This window comes from Pituophis catenifer, unplaced genomic scaffold, assembly GCF_029215685.1.
Source record: "Pituophis catenifer annectens isolate HBS135680 unplaced genomic scaffold, rPitCat1.0.hap2 SCAF_1, whole genome shotgun sequence".
NCBI classification, from domain to species: Eukaryota; Metazoa; Chordata; class Lepidosauria; order Squamata; family Colubridae; genus Pituophis; species Pituophis catenifer.
The window spans coordinates 151,648,252-151,673,222 of record NW_027256881.1 but is presented as its reverse complement, the minus strand read 5'-3'; the positions used below and the strand labels follow the sequence as shown (position 1 = coordinate 151,673,222).

The window sequence follows — 24,971 nt, the reverse complement described above, 5'->3', positions numbered from 1 at the left end:
GCTGAGATAGAAGATATCTCTGCTCACATTGTTTTATTATTTATAGGAGTCTAAAATTCTGGGAAAGCCATTGGCATCAGAATTTATTATTAAAACAATTGAATGAAAACTGTGAGCAAATCCTTATATCTCAGGGAGAAACAATAGCTCTATGTACTGCTTATTTGCATAAGCCAAAGAAAACATCATTGAAATAAGAGAAAGATATAGAGGATTACTTCTCAAGAAAGCTTTCCAATCTTTTGCCCCAAGCAGGATATTTTAACCTCCTTGTCCAATACATATATAAAAAAAGAACTAGCTAGCTTTCTGAAATACTATGTTTGTATAAATCTCACAGGCAGTATAATTAGAAAACCTGTTATTATTATCAACTGCATAATAATTTAAGAAAGCAATTTGATGCATTCTCAATGCTGCTAAGTCATGTTTAACTAAAATATCCTGATAAGACTGTTTTATAGCCAGAAAAGTTTACTAGTGATTCTAGAATGATTAATCAAAATCCATATAGGAATTAATATACCTGAAGACAAAATAGGAGGAGACATTTTCCTTAATCTACAAGCACTAAACCATAAATCAGATAGATACACAAAACAATTAGTTTTGTACAGATAGGTGAATTAATTCTACTTATTATCATGTTGACAGCCAAAAGATATATGTTTTTCCAAAACACTGCTGTGGATTGCAGCTAGAATGAATTCAGTCTACCATACCAGAATATCAATAATGAGCACACATATACAGCCATATATTATCTAGAATATACATGGATATTCTATTTCCTAAAATACTGCCTCACAGGTCTAGATAGAACTATATGACAATAAGAACAATTCACCTTAATACTTAGAAGAAATACATCTTTTTGTGCAATGCAGTAAAATAACGAGTATTTTTTAGATATAAATAGGGTTGTTGTGGACTAGTGCATTCAGGATTTCATTTTTCTCCTGTTTTGTTCAAAATTAATGTTCCCTTTCAAATTTGTAGGCCTCAGTTTGATGCTAGAAAAAAACCTGGCCACAGTGTCTCTTAACAGTGGGAGACATTTCTCTTTTCATCTTGCAAACTCAGCTATAAATGACCTGATGTCAAATAATATGTAAGGACACCACCAGAAAAAAAGGCAGTACTGAACAAGGCAGCAAACTTCTATTCTGTTGGACAGATCACTTGGCTTTATTATGCAAACACGTTCTCAGCATTAACTTGAAACATAAAGGATCTCTTGGAATTCCAGGATAATAGATTAAGGGGAAAGTAAAGAAAACTGTACCTCTTTCTAATTAAGAGAAACGAGAGAATCCACATTTTTGAAACAATCTTTTCTTTCCTTCAGGGAGACTTAGTTCATTTTGTCTTCTTGTTTTCAGATAATTTTGAGGAAAAGAGTTCTAAATTCAAGAACTATATTGTATTGCCTTCATTTTAATCCAACACTACGGTTAATATAATAGTGGCAGTACATCAGAGATTGAATATTAAACAGACTGGAAGAAAAATTATAAGCATATTAAAATAGACATACAGTTCATTTTCAGTTCATAAAACCAAGCTTTGCTTTCTTCAACTCAAGCAGAAATATATTTTTATAGTTTTCTCGTTTTCCTTAAAAGACACCTCATTAAATCTATCTTCCGTGTTAATTATAGTATTAAAGCTTTACTATAGTGTGTATGTGTGTATGTGTATGCATAAAAACCCTCTGTGCAAAACTTATTTGGAACTATTTTTCACAAACAAATATTATGAAACATTGAAAGAAATGTGTCCATTAACAAACAAACGTGGATTACAGAGTTAAAACTGATTATAAATTGAATGAATTATAAACATCAAAACTGTTTTTCTCAAAAGCTATATAGTTTTAACAATTGAGACAATTTGCTAGTGAAGTGAGCAATGTTTTCTGCTTTCTTTCTAGTCTCTGAGATTTATTTTTTCATTTTATTTGACAATTACTAATCTAAATATTTTTTACTGGTTTTTCCGAAATATTTTGTATTGATAATTTTATTTAATATTTTATTTAATGAATCTGCATATCTTAAGAACCTGTTTTCATCATTGTTAAAATAATCAAATCATTAGGTTAGTACATGCATAATTAACCATTTTAAATACGTTTTCAAGTCATAATCTAAGCAATTTTGATTCATTTTGCAGAAATATTTTTAAAAACTATAAAAGCTTTACTAGTCTTTTAACCATACAGATATTTATACTGTGTATAAATGACTAACAGTAAAAATATTAGTCAGCATAATCACCTAGTATTTTGGGATTAGAAATTTGAAACTGCAATGGGAGAACTCAGTATGCATTATGAATTTGAAAATGTCCTATTAAATTTATTTGAGTTTATTTCATAGTGTGTTTCAGATTGTAGTTTAATCATATAAGTAGACTTATGACCTGCAGATGAAAAAGTAGACTACCCACTTTCATACATAACTTAATTTACATAACTCTTCTCAGAATGGCAATCTTTTTTCCTATGCATCGCAATCTAGCTTGTTACAAATCAGATAGTAAGAAATGAAAATAAAAATATTTTTCACTTTGAAAAAGTAATACAATGGTACAAAATACTGATAACAATCCAAAATATCACCAAGATATAGAAAACGTAGTGTGCTTTTCAACTTAACTGTACCCTTTAAAAATATTCTACCTTTCTGGCTGCTGCTTCCAGCAAAGGAAGAACTTTCTAAAGAATTCAGAAGGAATTCAACAAGATAAAATATTAAGCCCAGCACAATATTGCAAAAAGCTACTGAATTTTTAAAAAATGCTTTTGAATAATTTATACTATAGGTGTTGCCTTTTCCTTGAAAGTAGAACATCATAAATAGAAGCATACAGGTCATTCAAGAACCTTGGCCTTAATCTACATCTTTAGAGTCACGTGTTATTTTCGTCAGTTTCCTTGTGCTTTGTTAACTCAAGCTCATAAAATCATGTTTTGGTTGGGGTCTTCATGCAATAGCTGAAGTGATTTTTGTTTTAAATCAATGTTCAAAAACCCTTAATAATTTATATCTGATGACAACTAATTTCTTTTTATTACTTTTTTTTAGGCAAGGATTGAGTGAAATATCTGAGAAAGTTCCTTGTTACTTGCATTAATTTTTATTTCTTCAAGAAGAAAAGCCTCTGAATTAAAATCAAATTCCTGCCAAAAGGAGTGGGCACCTGGAAATACAGACAGAATGAAGAAATACTTTAAACTGGAAATCCTGACCAAGTTATAAATAAAACAGAGAGCCCATCAAGCATGGATTTATCAGAAAATACTTGCTGCTTAAGGTTTACAGCTGAATGATTCTGGACCAAAAACAGATCCTTGATTTAATGAAGAAGCCATCATAATTTAAGCCTTACACCACAAATAATTCTATAGACATGGAACTGACCATCTCTAGCTATACAATGCGGAAAAGCTTCTGAGAAATTACAAAGAATGCCATTTTTATTAAGGATATTAAACCAAAACAAAAAAAATTCTTCACATGCAGACTTAAAAGAAGGAAAATCCTCTCCCTCTTCTTAGAACTCTTCTTCCAGCAGAGTAACAGGACTGTAAAACTTTTCTCTTAGTAACTGGATGTTTTTAGGTTCCATGTTCAAACTTCATAGAAAACACTTACTGAATATAATGGAGCTCATCTGGAAATATACTCTTACCCATAAGAATAATTTAATGTATTGATGTAAAAGAAGTACAGTTATGAGAACTAAACAATTTATTTCTCCCAAGTCAACCTTTTTTTGGAAAACTGGATGTCCATTGGATTAGTAAGCACAAACTATTCCCTCATATATTTAAATAAGGTAAGAACAGTAATAATAAATTATTTTGCCAATTAGTACAAACTCCAGTCATGCTAGAAAATGGTATCAAGAAAAAGACAAAAGATTGACCATATAAAATTAAAGAATATTTCCTTCTATACAGAACTCAGATGCAAGCAGTATTAAAGAAGCTTACAGTCCTTACTGTAAGATTTGTACAGCAACGCTATTTGCTAAAATAGCTAATTTAGCAGCTATGTAGTATAGGAAACTGGATTGGAACATTATTGTATTAATATGTCTAAAAAAAAATTTCAATAAGTTTGATTCAGTTTCTTAATTTCATACAACAGTATAACAAATTAACTAGCATTAGTTCATAACAAGCTAATAATTATAATGCATTATATATTGACATTATTTACTTGTTTTAGTAAAAGTCATCAGTATGCTGATGATCGACAAAATGGGTGTTTAATGCATGTTCATATCTCTATTATAAATAAAACTTCCATTGCTGTCACTAAAGTTGAACTATTCCTGGTTTGTATGCAGCATATGACCAAGGCCCAAGTAGAAAGCAATATGGATTTGGTTTGCAGAGATGTTTCAGCAAAACAAGTAGGACTGCTGCACACATTTCATGATGATTCATGAAAGTTTATTCAGCTGTACATTGATTATGTGCTATCTAGTCACTGTCAATCGTAATGACCACATAAACTTTCTGTGACCACTTGTATGTACACTTCTGAAAGTTACAAATTTAATTAATCCATGTGATAAATGACAAATTTACTAACCCAAAACCCACATCTCAGATATGTGAAGCAGATACTCTATTCCAAAGAACTGTGAGTTGATCTATCATATACAGCTCTCTAAAATTTCTGGGGTGGGCGAGATGATTATTCTGACTTTTGCCAAAATGACAGGATAAATTCTGAAACATAACATTCTAAAGCACAGCAGAATAAAATCTGGGGATAACAAGGAACAGAATAAAATTTGTTGGAATTAATTATGCCCTTGTTTCTTATAAGGAAACCCATTCTTACATTACTATAATTCAAGAAGTCGTGTGTGTGTGTGTGTGTGTGTGTGTGTGTGTGTGTGTCCTGGAAAAATATGCATCCTATATTTTTAAAATAATTTCTGTCTTGTTTCAAAGTAGTATTTACCCTCTGCATTCTCCTATTAATCTGATTTTCTTTCCTAGGTTATTGAAAATTAAACACCAGTTTGTGTGCAAATCTCACTGCAACTTGACCATGATCAGTGTAACCTGGAGCTTCATCCTTATTTGGACAAAGATAGGGCTGTTGCTGAAAATGGCACCTCATTTTGCCAGTGCCAAACCATGCCCTTCTGTGTGCCGCTGTGATGCAGGATTCATTTACTGCAATGATCGTGACTTGACTTCTATTCCAACTGGGATTCCAGGGGATGCTACAACTCTTTACCTTCAGAACAATCAAATTAATAATGCTGGGATTCCTTCAGAGTTAAAAACTTTAATAAAAGTAGAGAGAATTTATTTATATCACAACAGCTTGGATGAATTCCCTATCAACCTTCCAAAATACGTCAAAGAATTGCATTTGCAAGAAAATAACATAAGGACAATTACTTATGATTCACTGTCACAAATTCCTTATCTAGAAGAATTGCATTTGGATGATAATTCTGTTTCTGCTGTTAGTATTGAAGATGGAGCCTTCCGGGATAATATTTATCTCAGACTACTTTTTCTTTCTCGAAATCACCTTAGCACCATTCCCTGGGGCTTGCCTAAAACAATAGAAGAGCTGCGTTTGGATGATAATCGCATTTCCACAATTTCAGAGCTGTCCCTTCAAGATCTTACAAATTTAAAACGTCTAGTTTTAGATGGAAATCTCTTAAGCAATCACGGATTAGGAGACAAGGTCTTCACAAATCTAGTCAATTTAACTGAACTCTCACTAGTTCGTAATTCTCTTACAGCAGCTCCAATAAATTTGCCAGGCACAAATCTGAGAAAGCTTTATCTACAAGAAAACCATATCAATCATGTACCACCTAATGCTTTTGCATATCTACGACAATTATATCGATTGGATATGTCAAACAACAATCTCAGTAATTTACCTCAGGGTGTCTTTGATGACCTAGACAATATAACCCAGTTGTTTCTTCGCAACAATCCTTGGCGCTGTGGTTGCAAAATGAAATGGGTTCGTGATTGGCTACAGACCCTGCCTCTCAAGGTTAATGTACGTGGACTGATGTGTCAAGCACCAGAAAAAGTGCGGGGCATGGCTATCAAAGATCTCAACAAAGAGCTATTTGATTGCAAAGATGAAGATATTGTAAGCACGATCCAAATTACTGCTTCAATACCAAACACGTTATATCCTGTGCAGGGACACTGGCCCATTTCTGTGACCAAATCTCCTGAAATAAGGACTGTTAATCCACATAAAAATTACAGAACAGCTTCCCCAGCACAGGAAATCATTACCATTGTTGTAAAATCTGTAAGCACGGAGACTATTCACATTTCTTGGAAAGTTGCACTACCCATGACTGCTCTGAGACTTAGTTGGCTCAAAATGGGTCACAGCCCAGCCTTTGGATCTATAACTGAAACCATTGTTACAGGGGACCGAAATGACTACCTGCTCACTGCACTTGAGCCAGATTCCCCATACCGTGTATGCATGGTTCCCATGGAAACCAGTAACATCTATCTATATGATGAAACTCCTGTCTGTATAGAGACCGAAACTGCTCCTCTTAGAATGTACAATCCTACAACAACCCTAAACCATGAACAAGAGAAAGAACCATACAAAAACTCTAACTTGCCCTTAGCTGCCATCATAGGAGGTGCAGTGGCTCTGGTAGCTATAGCATTGCTTGCTTTAGTCTGCTGGTATGTCCACAGGAATGGTTCCTTGTTCTCAAGAAATTGTACCTATAGCAAAGGACGGCGAAGAAAAGATGACTATGCTGAGGCTGGAACTAAGAAGGACAATTCCATCCTAGAAATCAGGGAGACTTCTTTTCAGATGATCTCTCTGAACAATGAGCAAGTGTCTAAAGAGGAGTTTGTAATACATACCATATTTCCACCTAATGGGATGAATCTATATAAAAACAACCACAGTGAAAGCAGTAGTAACAGAAGCTACAGAGACAGTGGTATACCTGATTCAGATCACTCACATTCATGATAGTAAGAAAATGGAAGACTTGGGGTAGTTACTTTTTCTCACAAAGGAAGGCAACTTTACTGGTTGCTGGAGTACTACGGAACACTGGATTAAAAGACTGTATAAGCAATGTATTGTACATTTGCCATATAATTTATATTTAAGAACTTTTTATTAAAAGTTTCAAATTTCAGGTGACTGCTGCGATTAATGTAGCAAGGATGCCTGAAAACAATTCTATATTTTAGTATTTTTTAGTAATTTGTACTGTATTTTCCTTCCTACTATTGAAATTACAAACCATTTAACTTTTGTGTTCAACTGAGTAAGATGACTTGTTGACTGTGAAAGTGAATTTTCTTGCTGTGTTGAACAATCAGGACCGCTACATTTGAGATCCTTGTAAGTATAAGCACAGGCCATATTCACTTTGGTATCCGTTAAAGGCGTTTTAAAAAATGGCTACAAAATTGATAAAAATACAATCCTGGGTATATTAAACCAATGAGCATTTAGTAAATCAAATAGCAAAGTAGTGGGCAATACCGGTTATATAGTTATAAACAATAAAATAGCTATTGAAAACTACAAGTAATTGAAATCTCATAAGGCAGATGTATTCAAGCACATTTCATTGATGCAAATAGAGATGTGCCTGAAAAAGGTTTTTTTTTTTTTAAATAGAAAAACCACTGTATTACAGGAGGGTGTTCTGCTAAACCATTCAAAGCCAGACAAAATTAAATAGGATTGAAACTTAGAACACTTCAATTGTCTGTTTCAGACAAATCTGGACAGGGAGAGTAAATCAAGATGGGGGAACACCACCCCTTCTTCTCATTGTTCCCTGTCCAGTATCTCCCACTGGCCTACCCACCTTCCTGATTTTCCAATATCTCCTTTCTTTTCCTTTAGCTGCTGCTGCCAATATCTCAATGAGACATATCCCACAGTGTCTCAGCTTTCTCAGTCTTTCCCTCTTTTCCCTTCGGTCAATTCCTTATGGTTGGTTTCCTCACCACCCCTTAAATTACTTCTTCTTGGACAAAACAATACCAATTCATTCTGTGCGTGGACCAATATGCATGTTTCAGTTTGGAGTACCTGAAACCATCTCTTTCATGCAGAGAATGTTTTGCATGTGTCTAGTCCCAATCTTGTCATTACTAAACAAAATTGTACTTGTGTCTAATTGTTAAAATAATGATTGTATCTGTGGAAACCAGAAAGCAAAATGTAAAAGTTTCCTAAATGTCTTAAAATCGAAAAGAAAAAAACTTTTAAAACCTATGTACCCTCTAGAACCTGTATAATAGAGACAATTCTTTTAATCTCACTAAAGCATATATTTAACTGAATATCCAGTTAAATATATACAACACAGATGCGTACATATTTCAACTGTCATCAAAAATATTGCCCATTATTGTCATAATTATCTGGAAATTTCTTAATAGACATGAAAGTGAAGACATGTTCACCTACTTAGCTATGATATATTTTAATACCCAAGACATTTTGTTGCTGTAATATTTTCCCCCCAATGAAAACCAAAGTGCATTTTACACCCTTTGGCCAATCTTGTATGTGCCTTTATCAAAGTCAGATGTATTCCATTTTTAATTGGAAACAAAGTTTTCACAAATATAAAGTTAACCATAGAAAGATATTAGTCTTAAAGCTTAATAAACTATAGAATGAAGTACAGAAAAATAAGTGCTCTTCTTATCCTCTGTACAGTACACATACATATATGCGTGTGTGCGTGTGTGTGTGTGTGTTTTAAAAAAGTGCTACATGATGGAATACCTTCAAATTTCCATTCTGCACTGAACCATCTTAAGAAAATTACGGGAACAAATCTGAGTGATTGCCTGCATCTACAGAAAAGCATAGTATTTAACAAGCATTCTTCTCTGAACATTTTATTACAAAACAGAAAGAAACAGGATATACAGAAAGAAATAAGTTAAGTGGGACAGATTCAGATCCTTCTGTTATTACGATTTCTGAGCTTTTTGGCTAGTCATTATCTTTAATACCATCTACTTCACTAGTAGGGCTATTGTAGAGCAAGAGAGAAAATTATTTTACGGACTGGGCTGCATTTACCTTGGGGGAGGGGAGAGGGGATTGTCCTTTTTTTTTTCTTAAGGGGTAGTAAGGCGTTTTCCACAGTGATTTTTTTTTTTCTCCTGCCGGAAACTGGACCTGCAATATTCAGTGATTTGCCACTAAATTTTGGTGTTGCAACCCAGGGGGGCTCTTGGGACCCAGTGTGGCCCACTCTTGTCCTCAAAGAAAGTTTGGATACAAATGTATTAAAAATAAATTGTATTGATCTGAGCATTAACCTGAGTCTATCTGTTGCTTCCTATGCTATTGAATTCTTATATGAACCAAAGGTGAACCCGAAAATCTTGAACGTGAGAATTTGTGTATACTATTCTCAAGGGGAATCAACTGTCCCTGTATTGATAGCAAAAAATCTCTGTTTGCCCACTCTTTATGAAACAGTAAATAGAAGGTGTGATATTATAAATTTGGTGGGCCAATTATCAATGTTCTTATGTCTTAAGTCTTTTTTTAAAACTGTCTTAATGCAACAATGTCAAAGGTTTCTAATATACAGGCTATCATCACTCTTACAATTCTTTTTTTTTTCATTTCTGGATAGGGTTGTGGGTGGAATATTCTGAAGTAATTTCAGTTGTTTCTGGGGAAAGGGTCTAGGAAGATGCTGCTGAAAATTTCAACTTCTAATAAATAAATAAATAAGCATTGGCCAATAAAGATTCACAGAGTTCTATACTGTCCCCCTGCACTCCACATCTATATGTAACTTTTTGGGGGTGATTTGGTGTTTTGAGAAACTTAATATCACTATGACACTCTCACTTTCCCATATTATTCCAATGAGGGTGCTGAGATCCTGCTATTGCCTAAATATAATATGACAATGAATGTGGGCTAACAATCTGGAGCAAAGTAGAAATGCTCTTAATAAATCAACCTGATCCAGAACTGGGATCCACTCTGGGTTTCTTCTTGAAAGCATATATTTTACCAGGCTTTTGAAACCTGGTGGTATACAGGAAAAATTTACCTCAGATTGGTATATCAATTGCATCACATAGAATGCAGATCTGGACACATCGATGCTGTAAATGTTTTTATTATATCACAACTGGATTACTGCAATAAATATTCTGTGGGTCTGCCTTTGAAGACTTTTTGGAAACTATGATTGATCCAAAATGCTTTAGCCCATTTATTAACAATAATAGCATATCCAGTATGTGTTTCTTAGTGAAACAGTTGCACAGTTTTCTAGTCTCCCAAATTAATGCATTGATCAACTTTGGAGAACTTCTTGTACTTCCAATCAAACCATAAAGCCTCTTTGTTTGGGATTGGGGAAGGAACATTTTCGGAGACTGCTTAGGTTCTCTTCAGAAGAAAGTGTCTCATTTCCCAACCTTCTGGAAATTAGATAACAACCTTCTGGAAATTAGATAAAACCTTCACTTTTTGGAAGACCTTCAATTTTCAATTTTGTTGCTAGTTTTATCAAACTTAGTTATTAATAAAGCCCCCCTCATCTGTGATTATATTGGAGGGGGTGCGGATCTGGCAGGTATTACGGAGACCTGGTTGGGCCAAGAGGGGGGGTCCCCCTCGTTGAAATGTGCCCACCAGGTTTCTGTGCATTTCATCAGCCAAGGGCCCAGGGGAGGGGTGGGGGAGTGGCGGGGATTATTAGGGAGAGTCTTTGTCCGAGGGAGACCACTGTTCCTCAGATAGCCGGATGTGAGTCCCTCTTTGTGAAGTGGGGCCATGGGGTGCAGATGGGTTTGCTGACTGCGTACCTGGCTCCCTGCCACGTAGCAGCGACCCTACCCGAGCCACTCGACATCATCGCCGGGGTGGCGGTGGATACCCCCAGACTTATTGTCATGGGGGACTTCAACCTTCCACCTGCGGGTGAGGTGTCAGAGGTGGTTTGGGAGTTCATGGCTTCCATGACGGCCATGGACCTGACCCAGTTAGTTCAAGACCCCACTCACATAGGGGGACACACTCTGGACTTGATTTTCATCTCTGGTCAGTGGTTGAATGATCTTGGTAGAGGGGACTTAGATATTAAACCCTTGTCATGGACAGATCATTCGCTCCTTCACTTGGACTTTCCTACTGCTTCCCCCTGCCGCAGGGAGACGGAACCGACCAAATGGTTCTGTCCCAGGCGCCTGATGGATCCCGAAAGGTTCCTGACGGAGCTTGGGCCGTTTCCTGAGATTCTGACACACGACTCGACTGAAGAGCTGGTGGCCGCCTGGGAGAGTGTGGCCGCCGGAGCTTTGGATCATGTCGTGCCTTTGCGGCCTCTGACCCGATGCCGATCTCAATTGGCTCCTTGGTTCTCTGAGGAGCTGAGAGAGATGAAACGTCGGAAAAAACGCCTAGAAAGCATTTGGAGGACTAGTCATTCTGATTCCGACCGGACACAGGTGAGGTCTTATATCAAGACCTGCCTAGTGGCGATAGAAGTGGCGAAATCTAAACATTTCTCCGCTCTTATCGCATCTGCAGAGAACCGCCCAGCCGCCCTGTTTAGGGTGACCCACTCCCTTCTTCGGGGGGGAGTGCGGGAAGATCCCTTGCAGGGTCGAGCTGAGGATTTTGTGCAATTCCTGCACAATAAAGTCGCTCGGATTCGGGAAGGCTTGGACTCCGACTGGGTGAGTCTGGGGGAGGAGACGAGGGTAGGTCTTGAGAATATTATCTGGGAGGAGTTTGATCCTGTGGCTCCTGAGGATGTGGACAGGGTTCTGGGTAGGATTAGTGCCGCCACATGTTTATTGGACCCGTGTCCCTCTTGGTTGGTACTGGCCTCCCGGGAGGTTACACGAGGCTGGCTCCAGGGGATTATAGCTGCTTCTCTGAGTAAGGGTGCCTTTCCCGCTGCCTTGAAAGAGGCGGTGGTGAGGCCCCTCCTCAAGAAGCCTTCCCTGGACCTGGCTGAATTAGCTAACTATCGTCCGGTCTCCAACCTTCGTTTTGTGGTGAAGGATGTTGAGAGTGTGGTGGCACGACAACTGCCCGGGCACCTGGATGAAGCTATCTATCTAGACCCGTACCAGTTGGGCTTCAGGCAGGGGCACAGCACAGAAACGGCATTGGTCGCATTGGTGGATGATCTCTGGAGGGCTCGGGACAGGGGTTGCTCCTCTGTCCTAGTCCTATTAGATCTCTCAGTGGCTTTTGATACCATCGACCATGGTATCATGCTGCAGCGGTTGAGAGGATTAGGAATAGGGGGCACCGTTCTGCGGTGGTTCTCCTCCTTCCTCTCCGACCGCTCGCAGTTCGTGTTGGCAGGGGGGCAGAGGTCAATCTCGAGGCGTCTCGCATGGAGAGTGCCACAAGGGTCGGTCCTCTCGCCTCTTCTGTTCAACATTTATGTGAAGCCGCTGGGTGAGATCATCCGTGGTTTTGGGGTGAAGTGTCATCTGTACGCTGATGATACTCAGCTGTACATCTCCACCCCAGACCACCCCAACGATGCCCTTGATGTGATGTCTCGCTGCCTGGAGGCCGTGCGGGTCTGGATGGGGAGGAACAGGCTCAGACTCAACCCGTCCAAGACCGAGTGGCTGTGGCTGCCAGCGTCCCGATATAGTCAGCAGGTGCCATCGCTGACTATTGGGGGTGAATCTTTGCCTCCCACAGAGAGGGCTCGCAATCTGGGTGTCCTCCTGGACGCACGACTGTCTTTAGAAGAGCATATGACGGCCGTGGCCAGGGGGGCCTTTTATCAGGTTCGCCTGATCCAACAGTTGCAGCCCTTTCTGGACCGGGATGCCTTGCGCACGGTCACTCATGCCCTTGTCACCTCCCGGCTGGACTGTTGTAATGTTCTCTACATGGGGCTCCCCTTGAAGAGCACTCGGAGGCTCCAACTGGTCCAGAATGCGGCCGCGCGGGTGGTTATGGGCGCACTCGTTGTGCCCGCGTGACACCCCTCCTATGCGAGCTGCACTGGCTTCCAGTGGTCTTCCGGGTGCGATTCAAGGTGTTGGTTACCACCTTTAAAGCGCTCCATGGCATAGGACCCGGGTACCTTCGAGACCGTCTTCTGCCACCAATAGCCTCCCACCGACTAGTCCGCTCCCACAGAGAGGGTCTCCTCAGGGTGCAATCAGCCAGGTTATGTCGGCTGGCGACACCCAGGGGGAGGGCCTTCTCTGTGGGAGCCCCAGCCCTGTGGAATGAACTGCCTCCAGAAATACGTAAGATCTCCGACCTCCGGGTGTTTCGCTGAGCACTGAAGACCCCTGTTGTTCCGCCAGGCCGGGCTATCAATTTAATAATTTTAAATTGGGGTATTTTAAATTTTTTGGGTTTTAAATCGGCCAAATTTATTTAATTATTTTAATTTTTAATCATTGTTGTGTCTTATGTTTTTAAATCGGCTGTACACCGCCCTGAGTCCTTCGGGAGAAGGGCAGTATAGAAATGAAATAAAATTATTATTATTATTATTATTATTATTATTATTATTATTATTATTATTATTATTACATATTTTGTTGTTGTGGTTCTCTAATGTTTTGTTAATCTATGTTGTTAATCATTTAAAACTGTATTAAAAATGGGTCAAAAATAACACAATGTTAAAACTGAATAGTATTTGACTAGTATCTACTTAGCTTTAGGGACTGAAATAGTAACAAACATTATATTTCATAATGAGTAGGAAAGAAGATTTTTTACTGAAATGCCAGAAAAGTCAGAACAATTTTGCTTCTCTGAGGAATTTGGTCATAGACCAGCATAAAAGTAATAACCTAATAATTACTCTAAAGTAGAAACAAAAAGCCGTATTGATGGAATAAAAATAAGGTAAAGATATAACTATTATTGGGGGAAAAAATAAGAGTATAGGAATTAAAATGCAAAAGAATCCCATAAAATTACAGTTAATTTTACAATGAATAATCCAGATGCTATAAATAACTATATATAAAATATATAGATAACGGATGGATAACTATAAAAGGACAAATAATTTTAGAATTTATAAAATGCTACAAGGAGGTAAAGCTATGTTAACTTATATTAAGTCTAGTAATTGCTAAAGCCCTTAAGATTAAAACAATTATGGTGCAACTAATTATAATAAAATAGCAAAATAAAACATAAAATGGTCTGTGTATATTTAAAAGGAGGTGGGGGGGAAAGGGGGGTCAGAGGAAGGAAGGATATTGAGCTATGGAAGCCTAGTGAAGGCTCAGCATCACCTCACTTGAAGTAGTAGTTTAATGGTAGCTCTGACTCACAATCAGGATACATTGAAATCCCTGCCACCTAGTCATCTAGTAAAAGACTAAGAAAAACAGCCTCAGGCCTGCCAAGATACTATATTTTATTTGGAGAAATATACATATCTCATACATTTCTATAAAAAAGGCTAAGCACATTACCCACAATTTCAATTTCCTCCTCACCGCAAGGTATTTGAATCCTGAATTTCCTCAATGTCATTACCATTTATTTGTTCCTATTATTGTGCCCAGAAGGATTTTTTTTTGAAAAGACCATACACTTTGTTTTCATAATTAATAATTAAATCATGGTCAATGCAGCAGGAGGCAATTGATTATAGAGCTGTCTTCAAAACTATAGGAGCAACAGAAACACTGGCTGCATCATCTGCCAGCCAGGTTTAGTAAACAATGTTCTAATTTTGCAAGTCTTGCCACCATATCATTAATACAGAAAATAATAAGAGATCTAGAATACAACCTTGCTTTAACTCTTATAAGAAGTAGGTACCCCAGGTCAGATAGGCTTATTTGGATGTCATTCTTATGCAGAAATTTAGTGAATGCTAACAAGTATCGAAAGATCTCTCCAGTTTCAACTGCAGTTGTTCTCTAGAAATTATGGAAGCCTGTTTTAAAATCAATAAAATCCCATATAAAATCCCATCCTGTGGTGATGGTGGGGAATATATATTACTCAATGAGATGTAGGATCAAGCACTGGTCCATGGTTGATTTCCCTATCCTGATTTTTTCTTCTAACCAGTCCACTAATTTCTAGCAAATATGTATAGATACAGAGCTTATAAAGATATAAAACTTACAGATAATGCTTAATAGTCTAACTGGGCATAATTGGATGGATCAAATCATTCCATTTTTTATAATAATAAAGTTGTTCTATTTATGGAGCATTTTAAATGTACAGTTTATAGCTGTAAATAGAGCTGTAATATTCATATCCACCAGTCACTGCTTCGTTTAACCTTAACCCTAACCTCACATATGGAAGTTGTAATTGGAACCTGTAACTTAGTTTCTCTCCTATGGTCAAAGATAATATACTAAAACGATAATATATATTACCTCTGATTTTGGAGGATTTTTTTTCCAGAGAGCATTTCTCTCTTTTCCTTTTCTGTAGTTTTATACTCCCCTTTTTGCTCCTGAAGAGATTTCAGGAACTCTGGACAGTGTTTAACTTTTATACAGTCCTCATCAAACCAGGGTTGGGATTTTCTTTTACATATTCCCCATTTAATTTTACTGGCTAGTACATCTTTGAATAAAGTGATTAGGCTAATGTACAAATTACAGATCCTTTCTGGGGAAATTTAATCAATTAAGAAAATATATAAACTATGAACCTTACAAGATATATATACAAAGTTTATTATTTTTTTTTCTTCTCCTTTGTCCGTTTTATATGAATATAATTTGCAGTTAGATGGGAGTTCTGGATAGCAACATTTTTTATATTTGTTATCTTCCTTTTAAAGCTAGACACAGGTTTGGAGGAAAATGATCACTACTCAGGGATATCTTCACATTAAAATTAGTGATCATACCAGTCATCCCACCAGAGAATATGAAGTAATCAATTAGTCTTGTTCCAAGGGGGGCACAATAAATGAAATCTCCAAATGTATTGCTCTCCCAACTATAATTTAAATTTAGTAGATCTAAATTATGAACCATCTGCATTAGACATCTTCCTGTCTAATTTACTCCTATCTCTAGAGTTGTCCATTAATGAGGAGCTAACTATGGCTTTCTGGGGAGTAAATACATTTTTTTGTTACATATATATCTCAAGGATATGATATCTATGCGTCTAAGTTTATTATAGGGATCATACTGAAACACTGAAGCAAAGACTAGGCTACAATTTCTGAAAAAAAGTATGAACGTTAAATTTGATCCCTATAAATCAATTTAATGTGGATGATATGTGTCCTACTTTTATGAATCCTACATTAAATTCTCATTTCCAGACAAAACAAATCAACTTCAGTGAATTATTACATTTTATAAGAATGAACTGCACTTTCACGCCTTGGAAAATTGTATTGACCATACTCACTGGCCTATTAAAAGTGACAAATTATGACATGTTATAAAGCTGTTTTTACCTAACCCATTCACCATAAATTAGTAAAACTAACTATACAGAATTATCATGCTAATGTTACCTTTATTGCACCTCTTAACAGTCTCTAATAGGAATGCTCAATGATGTATAAGAATTAAAAAGAAAAATTCACATACCATGGGAATGCTTTTTGCTAAGATCAGCTGCTTTCTCTCAGCTAGTTCAGGATGTCTATCAATGAATTTTATGCATAATAATGCCATGTCCTCATATTTATTCCATTGTTTTGAACTGTATTAATTGTATTAATTCCCTTTTCTGCTTAATTCTGGCAGCAGTGTTCCAGGCAATTTTTAGGCATTTCAGTGGTGTTCAGGTGTTGTTTTTTTATGCATTTGGATTGGAGTCAGTCATCCAGAAACTTTCTCCAAGCCATTCCCACTTTTTGTTAAAAAAAAAAAAAAGTGCTATGCTGAAATTTTGACCCTTGAAATGATTTGGGGGCCTTATACAGCTCTTTGCTTATGGTCCCACACTCTGTACAACAACTCATTCAAATGCTTTACCCAGCCTAATTATTTAGTATTCATGTACAAAGCTGTCCCACCTGTCCTTTACTGAAAATTTAAACGCTTAGTTTCCAATTTGTCTCCTGTCATGAGTAAAGCATACAAATCAGTTACATGAAACATTTCAGTCTGTATAACAGTAAATCCAATAGAAGTCTAGAGATTTCTTCCAAATCCAATTAATATAGAGATGCTTGTTTTCCAATAAACCTGTGAAAATACTCATCCTCACTAAATCACCATTGGTTTACTAGTATACATAACAATTTGGAGCAAAATTCAAACTAATGGTAGGAGGAAAATTATCTAGACCTTGACTTTCACTTTCCAGAATGCCACAGGTCTTAACTCTCTTAACATTTAAGTGAAGTCACTAGACACAGCCACTTGTCAGAATGGGTAAAGTACAATTAGTATGCTGATAATACAGATGGTCCTTAGTTAACAACAATTAGACGTGGTCATAAAGCACATGAAATGGGTGAAGAGAGCAATGTTAAAAGAAGATAAGAAGCAAATAGAAACAGTCAGGAATACAAGTTCAGATTCATTATGGCAATAAGGATAATGAAAAATTACATCCTTATTCCATCTGCAGAATATCACCAGCTAGCTAGATGATCAAGCCATATACTGTATGTATCTGCTCCAAGGTTTAAATTCTAAATCTCTTCTTCCCATTCTCCCATTGCAACATCTTTCTGGCGGGGTTTCAGCATCAGTTGTGATAAGCATCTACAAAGCATTTTGTTAATTATCTTGTGGGGTGTCAGAATGCTTATTCCTGACCTTATTCATTTCAGTCTTCCTTGCACTCGGATGTATCTGTTTCCTGATTGCCCAAGCATCAATAAGCTATAAGCCATGGAAGGAAAACAACCTCTATGATTTCTATCACTTTGTGCAGTACAGTAAAACGTGCATCCCCTAAAACAAATATAGCTGATTACAAACTTCTTGAATACAGAACAGTTTTTAATAGTGAGCTACTAGAAACTAGCTTAATTCTCCATTCTCAAGGAACAGTAATGATCAAAAAAGAATATACCAACACAACATACTAAACTAATATCTCTCTGTCTTCCCCTCCCTCTCCCTCTCCCTCCCTCTCTCTCCCCTCTCTCTCGTACCTCTTAATTTGAAATCTTAGTTTCCAAAACACATTAATTTTGTTCGCCTTGGCAGAGCTGAACAATAATATATTGACACTGCTATTCTTGCTTTTTTTATAATGTTGTCTTTTTTTTATATTTACACATGGATTATGCTCTGAGTATTTTTCCAGAAAACTGATTTTAGCTATCACTGAAAGCCTTTTCACTCCCACTATAATGCTTTTTCAGTTTTCCTAGTTTCTAAAGTTCCCAACTCTTATTTACCATCTTCAGGAGTAGAATTTTCTGTTTCCCCATTCTTTAATTTAATATGCAACACTAATAAAAATATCCCACCTCAGTTCTTAAAGACCTACTGCAAATCAGTAACCTTTACAGTATCACTCAGTGATACTGAGAATGTCAGTTCTTCAGTTTCATTATATTTCTGGTCCCTGCCTCAAAAAAAATTGTTTACACACAATTATATTTGGAATGTGTTACACCTATAGCAAATCAAGCCCTAAAATTTGGTCACAAACTTCTGTGCCATGCTGTTCATAAGGTCTATGAACAAACATATATTTCAGTCAAGGTTCCTTAAGTCAACTAAACCTCAATAATAAAAAACACAAAAATCAGGGCTTCCAAGCTTTGTTAATTCTCTTTTGATGCTCTCTAATTAAGCTTGCCTTATATTATCTGGATAGTTTTGGCAATGCAGTTAATTATGTCTTGCAGTGACAGCCAATTATGTGATACAACAGAAAGGGAACTGTATGTATTATTTTTCATTAACATTTTTTTTAAAAAAACTGGCCTCCAGTGAGCATTTCCCTTCAAATCATTCATCCTATGGCGATATTCAGATGATTCAGTTCAAAGCACATTATCTCCTGTTTGAGGCTTATAGGCTTCATACACTAAGACTGGAAACCATTTAGGAATTAATATAGCATCTGTTATTCAGAGCCAAACACAGTACAGGTAATGCTCGATTTACAACAGTTCGTTTAGTAACTATTCGAAGTTATAACAGCACTGAAAAAAGTGACTTATGATCATTTTTCACACTTAAGACTATTGTGGCATCTCCATGGCCATGTGATCAAAATTCAGATGCCTGGCAACTGATTCATATTTATGACGGTTGCAGTGTCCCAGGGTCATGTGATCAGCTTTTGGAACCTTCCATCAAACAAAGTAAATGGGGAAGCCAGATTTACTTAACAACCATGTTACTAACAACAGCTGCTGTGATTCACTTAACAACTGTTGCAAGGAAGGTCATAAAATGGGGCAAAACTCACTTAACAAATTTCACAACATTGAGTTCAACTGTGGTCATAAGTCAAGGACTACCTGTATCTGAGAATTTAATATTAATATTGCATATAAAGGAAGAAGAATTAGGCATAGGTCATCACAAATATACCAATATACTGGTATGTTCCTTCAATTGCTATGTAATACTATCTATACTATGATTTGATTCGGCTATGAAATCTTTTGTTAAATTGTGTATATGAAGAGATAAGTGCTTACTTTGTTCTCAAATTATGATTAAAAGAACCATATATCACATTGTGCTTTTTAAAATTTCATTCCTTAATAGGCATCACACATCTTCTTTCAGCATTGCCACAATGGTAACATTCTGTGGTCAATTAATTTTGTCTTCTATTGTACAGACCAAAAATATATTTCCTCTTCCTCAATGAAATACAAACTTCCAACACTCATGAAATGGATGGTTATAGTCCCTTTCAAAATTAGGAAGGAGAAATTATATTTAAAACATGAATGTACTACTGAAGCTCATAATTTCAAAAGAGCTAGATGTCAAATGAAATCATTATTTTTATTTACAAAATACACTTTGTTCAATATCCAATAATTACAGAATTGTATAAGTGAACTGCATCTGATCACTAAGTTATCACATTTATTTTTAAAGTAAACAAGACAGCAATCTCCAAACATAAAATCTACTGAAATTCAGAGAAGTTGTTACAAAATTCAGATTCAACCAATTAAGATGTTCACCTATTTATGAAGCAGAAACAAATATATATTTTTATATCTTGCCCGTCTGAGCCATGATCTACAGTGGGGCAAAAAAGTATTTAGTCAGCCACCAATTGTGCAAGTTCTCCCACTTAAAAAGATGAGAGAGGCCTGTAATTGTCATCATAGGTAGACCTCAACTATGAGAGACAAAATGAATAAACAAATCCAGACAATCACATTGTCTGATCTGGAAAGAATTTATTTGCAAATTATGGTGGAAAATAAGTATTTGGTCAATATCAAAAGTTCATCTCAATACTTTGTTATATATCCTTTGTTGGCAATGACAGAGGTCAAACGTTTTCTATAAGTCTTCACAAGGTTGGCACACACTGGTATGTTGGCCCATTCCTCCATGCAGATCTCCTCTAGAGCAGTGATGTTTTGGGGCTGTCACTGGGCAACACGGACTTTCAACTCCCTCCAAAGGTTTTCTATGGGGTTGAGATCTGGAGACTGGCTAGGCCACTCCAGGACCTTGAAATGCTTCTTACGAAGCCACTCCTTCGTTGCCCGGGCGGTGTGTTTGGGATCATTGTCATGCTGAAAGACCCAGCCACGTTTCATCTTCAATGCCCTTGCTGATGGAAGGAGGTTTGCACTCAAAATCTCACGATACATGGCCCCATTCATTCTTTCCTGTACACGGATCAGTCGTCCTGGTCCCTTTGCAGAGAAACAGCCCCAAAGCATGATGTTGCAACCCCCATGCTTCACAGTAGGTATGGTGTTCTTTGGATACAACTCAGCATTCTCTCTCCTCCCAACACGATGAGTTGTGTTTCTACCAAACAGTTCTACTTTGGTTTCATCTGACCATATGACATTCTCCCAATCCTCTTCTGGATCATCCAAATGCTCTCTAGCAAACTTCAGAGGGGCCCAGACATGTACTGGCTTAAGCAGGGGGACACGTCTGGCACTGCAGGATCTGAGTCCCTGGCAGCGTAGTGTGTTACTGATAGTAGCCTTTGTTACATTGGTCCCAGCTCTCTGCAGGTCATTCACTAGGTCCCCCCGTGTGGTTCTGGGATGTTTGCTCACTGTTCTTGTGATCATTGTGACCCCACGGGGTGAGATCTTGCGTGGAGCCCCAGATCGAGGGAGATTATCAGTGGTCTTGTATGTCTTCCATTTTCTAATTATTGCTCCCACAGTTGATTTCTTCACACCAAGCTGCTTGCCTATTGCAGATTCAGTCTTCCCAGCCTGGTGCAGGTCTACAATTTTGTTTCTGGTGTCCTTCAACAGCTCTTTGGTCTTACCATAGTGGAGTTTTGAGTGTGACTGTTTGAGGTTGTGGACAGGTGTCTTTTATACTGATAACAAGTTCAAACAGGTGCCATTAATACAGGTAATGAGTGGAGGACAGAGGAGCCTCTTAAAGAAGAAGTTACAGGTCTGTGAGAGCCAGAAATCTTGCTTGTTTGTAGGTGACCAAATACTTATTTTCCACCATAATTTGCATATAAATTCTTTCCAAATCAGACAATGTGATTGTCTGGATTTGTTTTCTCATTTTGTCTCTCATAGTTGAGGTTTACCTATGATGACAGTTACAAGCCTCTCTCATCTTTTTAAGTGGGAGAACTTGCACAATTGGTGGCTGACTAAATACTTTTTTGCCCCACTGTATGTTCTTGGTAAATGCATATTACTCCTTAAACCTGAAGAGACAGTACAAAATTAAGTGCCCATGGAATTAAGTTATTCTCAAATAATAATTGTAATGATAGATGTAGGTACCATTTAAGAGTCTTTTGGGGTGGGGCAATGCTCTTGCCATTATACTTTTGTTCATATAGTTCATAAATGCCTTGCTTTTTTCCCAATTGCATCAAATCTCTGGCTCCTATTCAGACTGTGATCCAACAAGAACCCCAGTTCTCTTTTGCATTTATAGATGAACAATATGATCTTCCTAATACCAAAAATTGTAAAAAATATTTTTCTTGCAAATGTAGGAATTTCCAATTGTCTTATACGAAATTCAACTTAATTGGTTTCTGAGGATTGCTTGAGTTTTTCCAAGCTTACCCGTATCTTAACATTGTCATGTAGGATGTTTGTTACCTATCTTTGTGTTGGAATCAGTCATCATCCACAATGCTTTCTGAACATTTGATAGTTTCTAACACTTCCAAATATATTGAACAGCACAGCAGAATGTAGATATGTATTACATCACTTATTACCTTTATCTGGCTTCACAGTGCTGCACATTTGGGTATAAATGTTCAACCAGCTCTATATTCAGCTAAAAAAAATATAGCTCAGCCTACCTTTTTTCCATCTTCTCAACAACAAAAAAACAACTTTGTTATAATTTCAACCAGTGGTGGGTTCCTCCCGGTTCCGCCGAGCTGGTAGCGGTGATGATTTGACATCACCGAACCGGTTCAGCCCCCCCGCCCCCACCCACCCACCACCTGCGTTATTCTTACCTTTTATTTGGCCCCACCCCCAATCTATTGCTGCCTCCTGAGTCCCAGCTGATGGCTAGAGGGAAAAAAAACTGTTTAAACTCTTGCCGTGGGGCTTCAAAGGGCCGCCCTACAGCTGATCAGTGTTAAAAGAAAACAAATGAGTAGACTGGTGCCTGCAAAAATAAATGGGTAGACCAGTGCCTGCAAAAATACATGAATAGATCAGTGCGTGCAAAAATAAATGAGTAGATCAGTGCCTGCAAAAATTTATTTATTTATTTATTTATTTATTTATTTATTTATTATTTATTTATTTATTTATTGGTTCGATTTATATGCCGCCCTTCTCCGGAGACTCAGGGTGGCTTACAATGCGTTAAGCAATAGCCGTCATACTTTTGTATATACCTGCTTAGTAGGGCTTTCAGCCCCCCCTAAGCGGTGTTCTTTTTATACAAAGTCAGTTTATTGCCTCCACAATCCGGGTCCTCATTTTACCTACCTCAGAAGGATGGACGGCTGAGTCAACCTTGAGCCTGGTGAGATTTGAACTCGCAAATTTGAAATCTCAAATTTGAGATTTGAACATGGGTAGATTGGTACAGCTCTGCAAGCAGTTAAAAGCCTGGTAGACCAGTACCTCTGCTAAATCCTAAATAATTGTCACATGACCATCAAGCCACGCCCACAAAATAAGCCACGCCCACAGGACCGGTAGTAAAAAAATTTAGAACCCACCCCTGATTTCAATAGTCAGTCATTCTGTCAATTAAGGAAATCAGGATGATTTTGTTGCCAGGTATAATTTAAATTGATGACTATCAAACCCCAGATATCTGAAGGATTGTTTTCTTCTGTACAAAACTGTTAATCAATCATTCTGAGCTATTTTGTCTTAGAAGCCCTAAAATTAATTTGCTTCAATGCAGTGATAGTGTTTTTCAGTGACAATGCTTTAGAATTGTCTTCTAAGAGAGATTCATCTCACTACCTCATTAAATAAACCTGGACTTAGACATACATTTCCCATTTTCAGGAAGACCTTTTATGTATAAACCTTCTTGACAAGAATAATGAGTAGGGCCTTGCAGTATTTCAGATAACTATAGTGTCCTAGGAAAAGACATGTTTGATTTGGATGATATCCATTCATCCTCGTCTCTCCATGAAGATGCCTGTCCATGAAGATCCCCCCCTTAACTCTTTTCCAATGATACGTTCACATAAACATGTGCTTTATCATCTACCAGCAGTGGAGGGATTGTAAATGTGGTTTTAGGTGCTCTGACCGTCTATCTGGACAATCTGCTTTTGTCTGATGCAGGAGCAGTAATCTACTCAGCTTCAAATGATCCAGTAGGTTTGTTATGGGTTATTCCCTTTCATTTAGAACCTGGCCTTGACACCCATTTGCAGTGTTTCAGTATTGCTAGAGATTATATATATTAATCACTGTCCATTTTGAATACATAGCAGAAAGAAGAAACTTGAGGAGTTCCCAAGGTTTTTGTTTTCTAACTTTTAATTGTAAACTACCAAGAGTCACTGGGAGTCACACAACCAATAAATTGTATAAATAATCAATCAAAGGAAGGAAAATGAAGTATTATTTAATGCATCCTTTAACCAAACCTTAATCCTAATACACTACGGTATTAAATTTCAACATTAAATTTGGAATAAATTGGTACTGAAATTCCAGAATGACTGGAAGCCTTCAATTTGAAACTGAAATGTCTTAAAAATGTACTATATACTTACAAATTTATCAGGATCGTATTCACAAAACTGAAGTATAAAATCATTTGCTGAAGAGAGAAGTCATATATGAAGCAGACATTGCACAAACTCATTTTAATCATAAATTTCTAAAGTTGTAAGAGCATTTAGTCCTCTTACATACCTGTCAAAACAACAAAATGATAAAGGGTGAAAGGAACAAGTTAAATTGCTATATACTGTACTATTTATATAAGATACCTGTTTATTACAGTTGTATAGCAAGAGCCAGCATGTTTAACCCACTGTACTAGGAGCAGAGAGAGTCAGGTTCCAATCCTCCGTAGTCAGTTGGGTGACATGGGGAAGTCACTTCCTCTCGGCCCCAATGAGTGTCAGTCTCTGAGACAAGCTGGCTAACATTTATTATACAAAAGATATAATGCATTGGTAGCTTAACTATAAGTAGTAGGAAAAATGCAAAAACAAGTAAGCTCTGGAGTGATGTGGGAGAATGCTAAGAAAAGCAATAGTTATATGTTAGTAGGGTTGGGCCTCTGCATTCTATAGATTTTTAAGTGCAATAGGCTTGCTGCAATTATTAAGTTATTCAACTAATTGATTTCTTTGTCATTAATTTTAAAAAGTGTAAGCATATGTGTATTTAATAGG

General features: G+C 37.1%; 2 protein-coding genes across 2 annotated transcripts in view; one reads left to right on the top strand and one right to left on the bottom strand.

Annotated features, from left to right (window-relative positions):
- The window catches only part of MACROD2 (mono-ADP ribosylhydrolase 2), a 1,150,264-nt gene that overhangs the window by 1,049,458 nt on the left and 75,835 nt on the right, over window positions 1-24,971 (bottom strand). The window lies entirely within an intron of this gene.
- Window positions 5,076-7,111, top strand: FLRT3 (fibronectin leucine rich transmembrane protein 3). Its single transcript, XM_070956489.1, has one exon. It carries the CDS (start codon window positions 5,076-5,078, stop codon window positions 7,020-7,022), a length of 1,947 nt encoding a protein of 648 aa, XP_070812590.1. The 3' UTR covers window positions 7,023-7,111.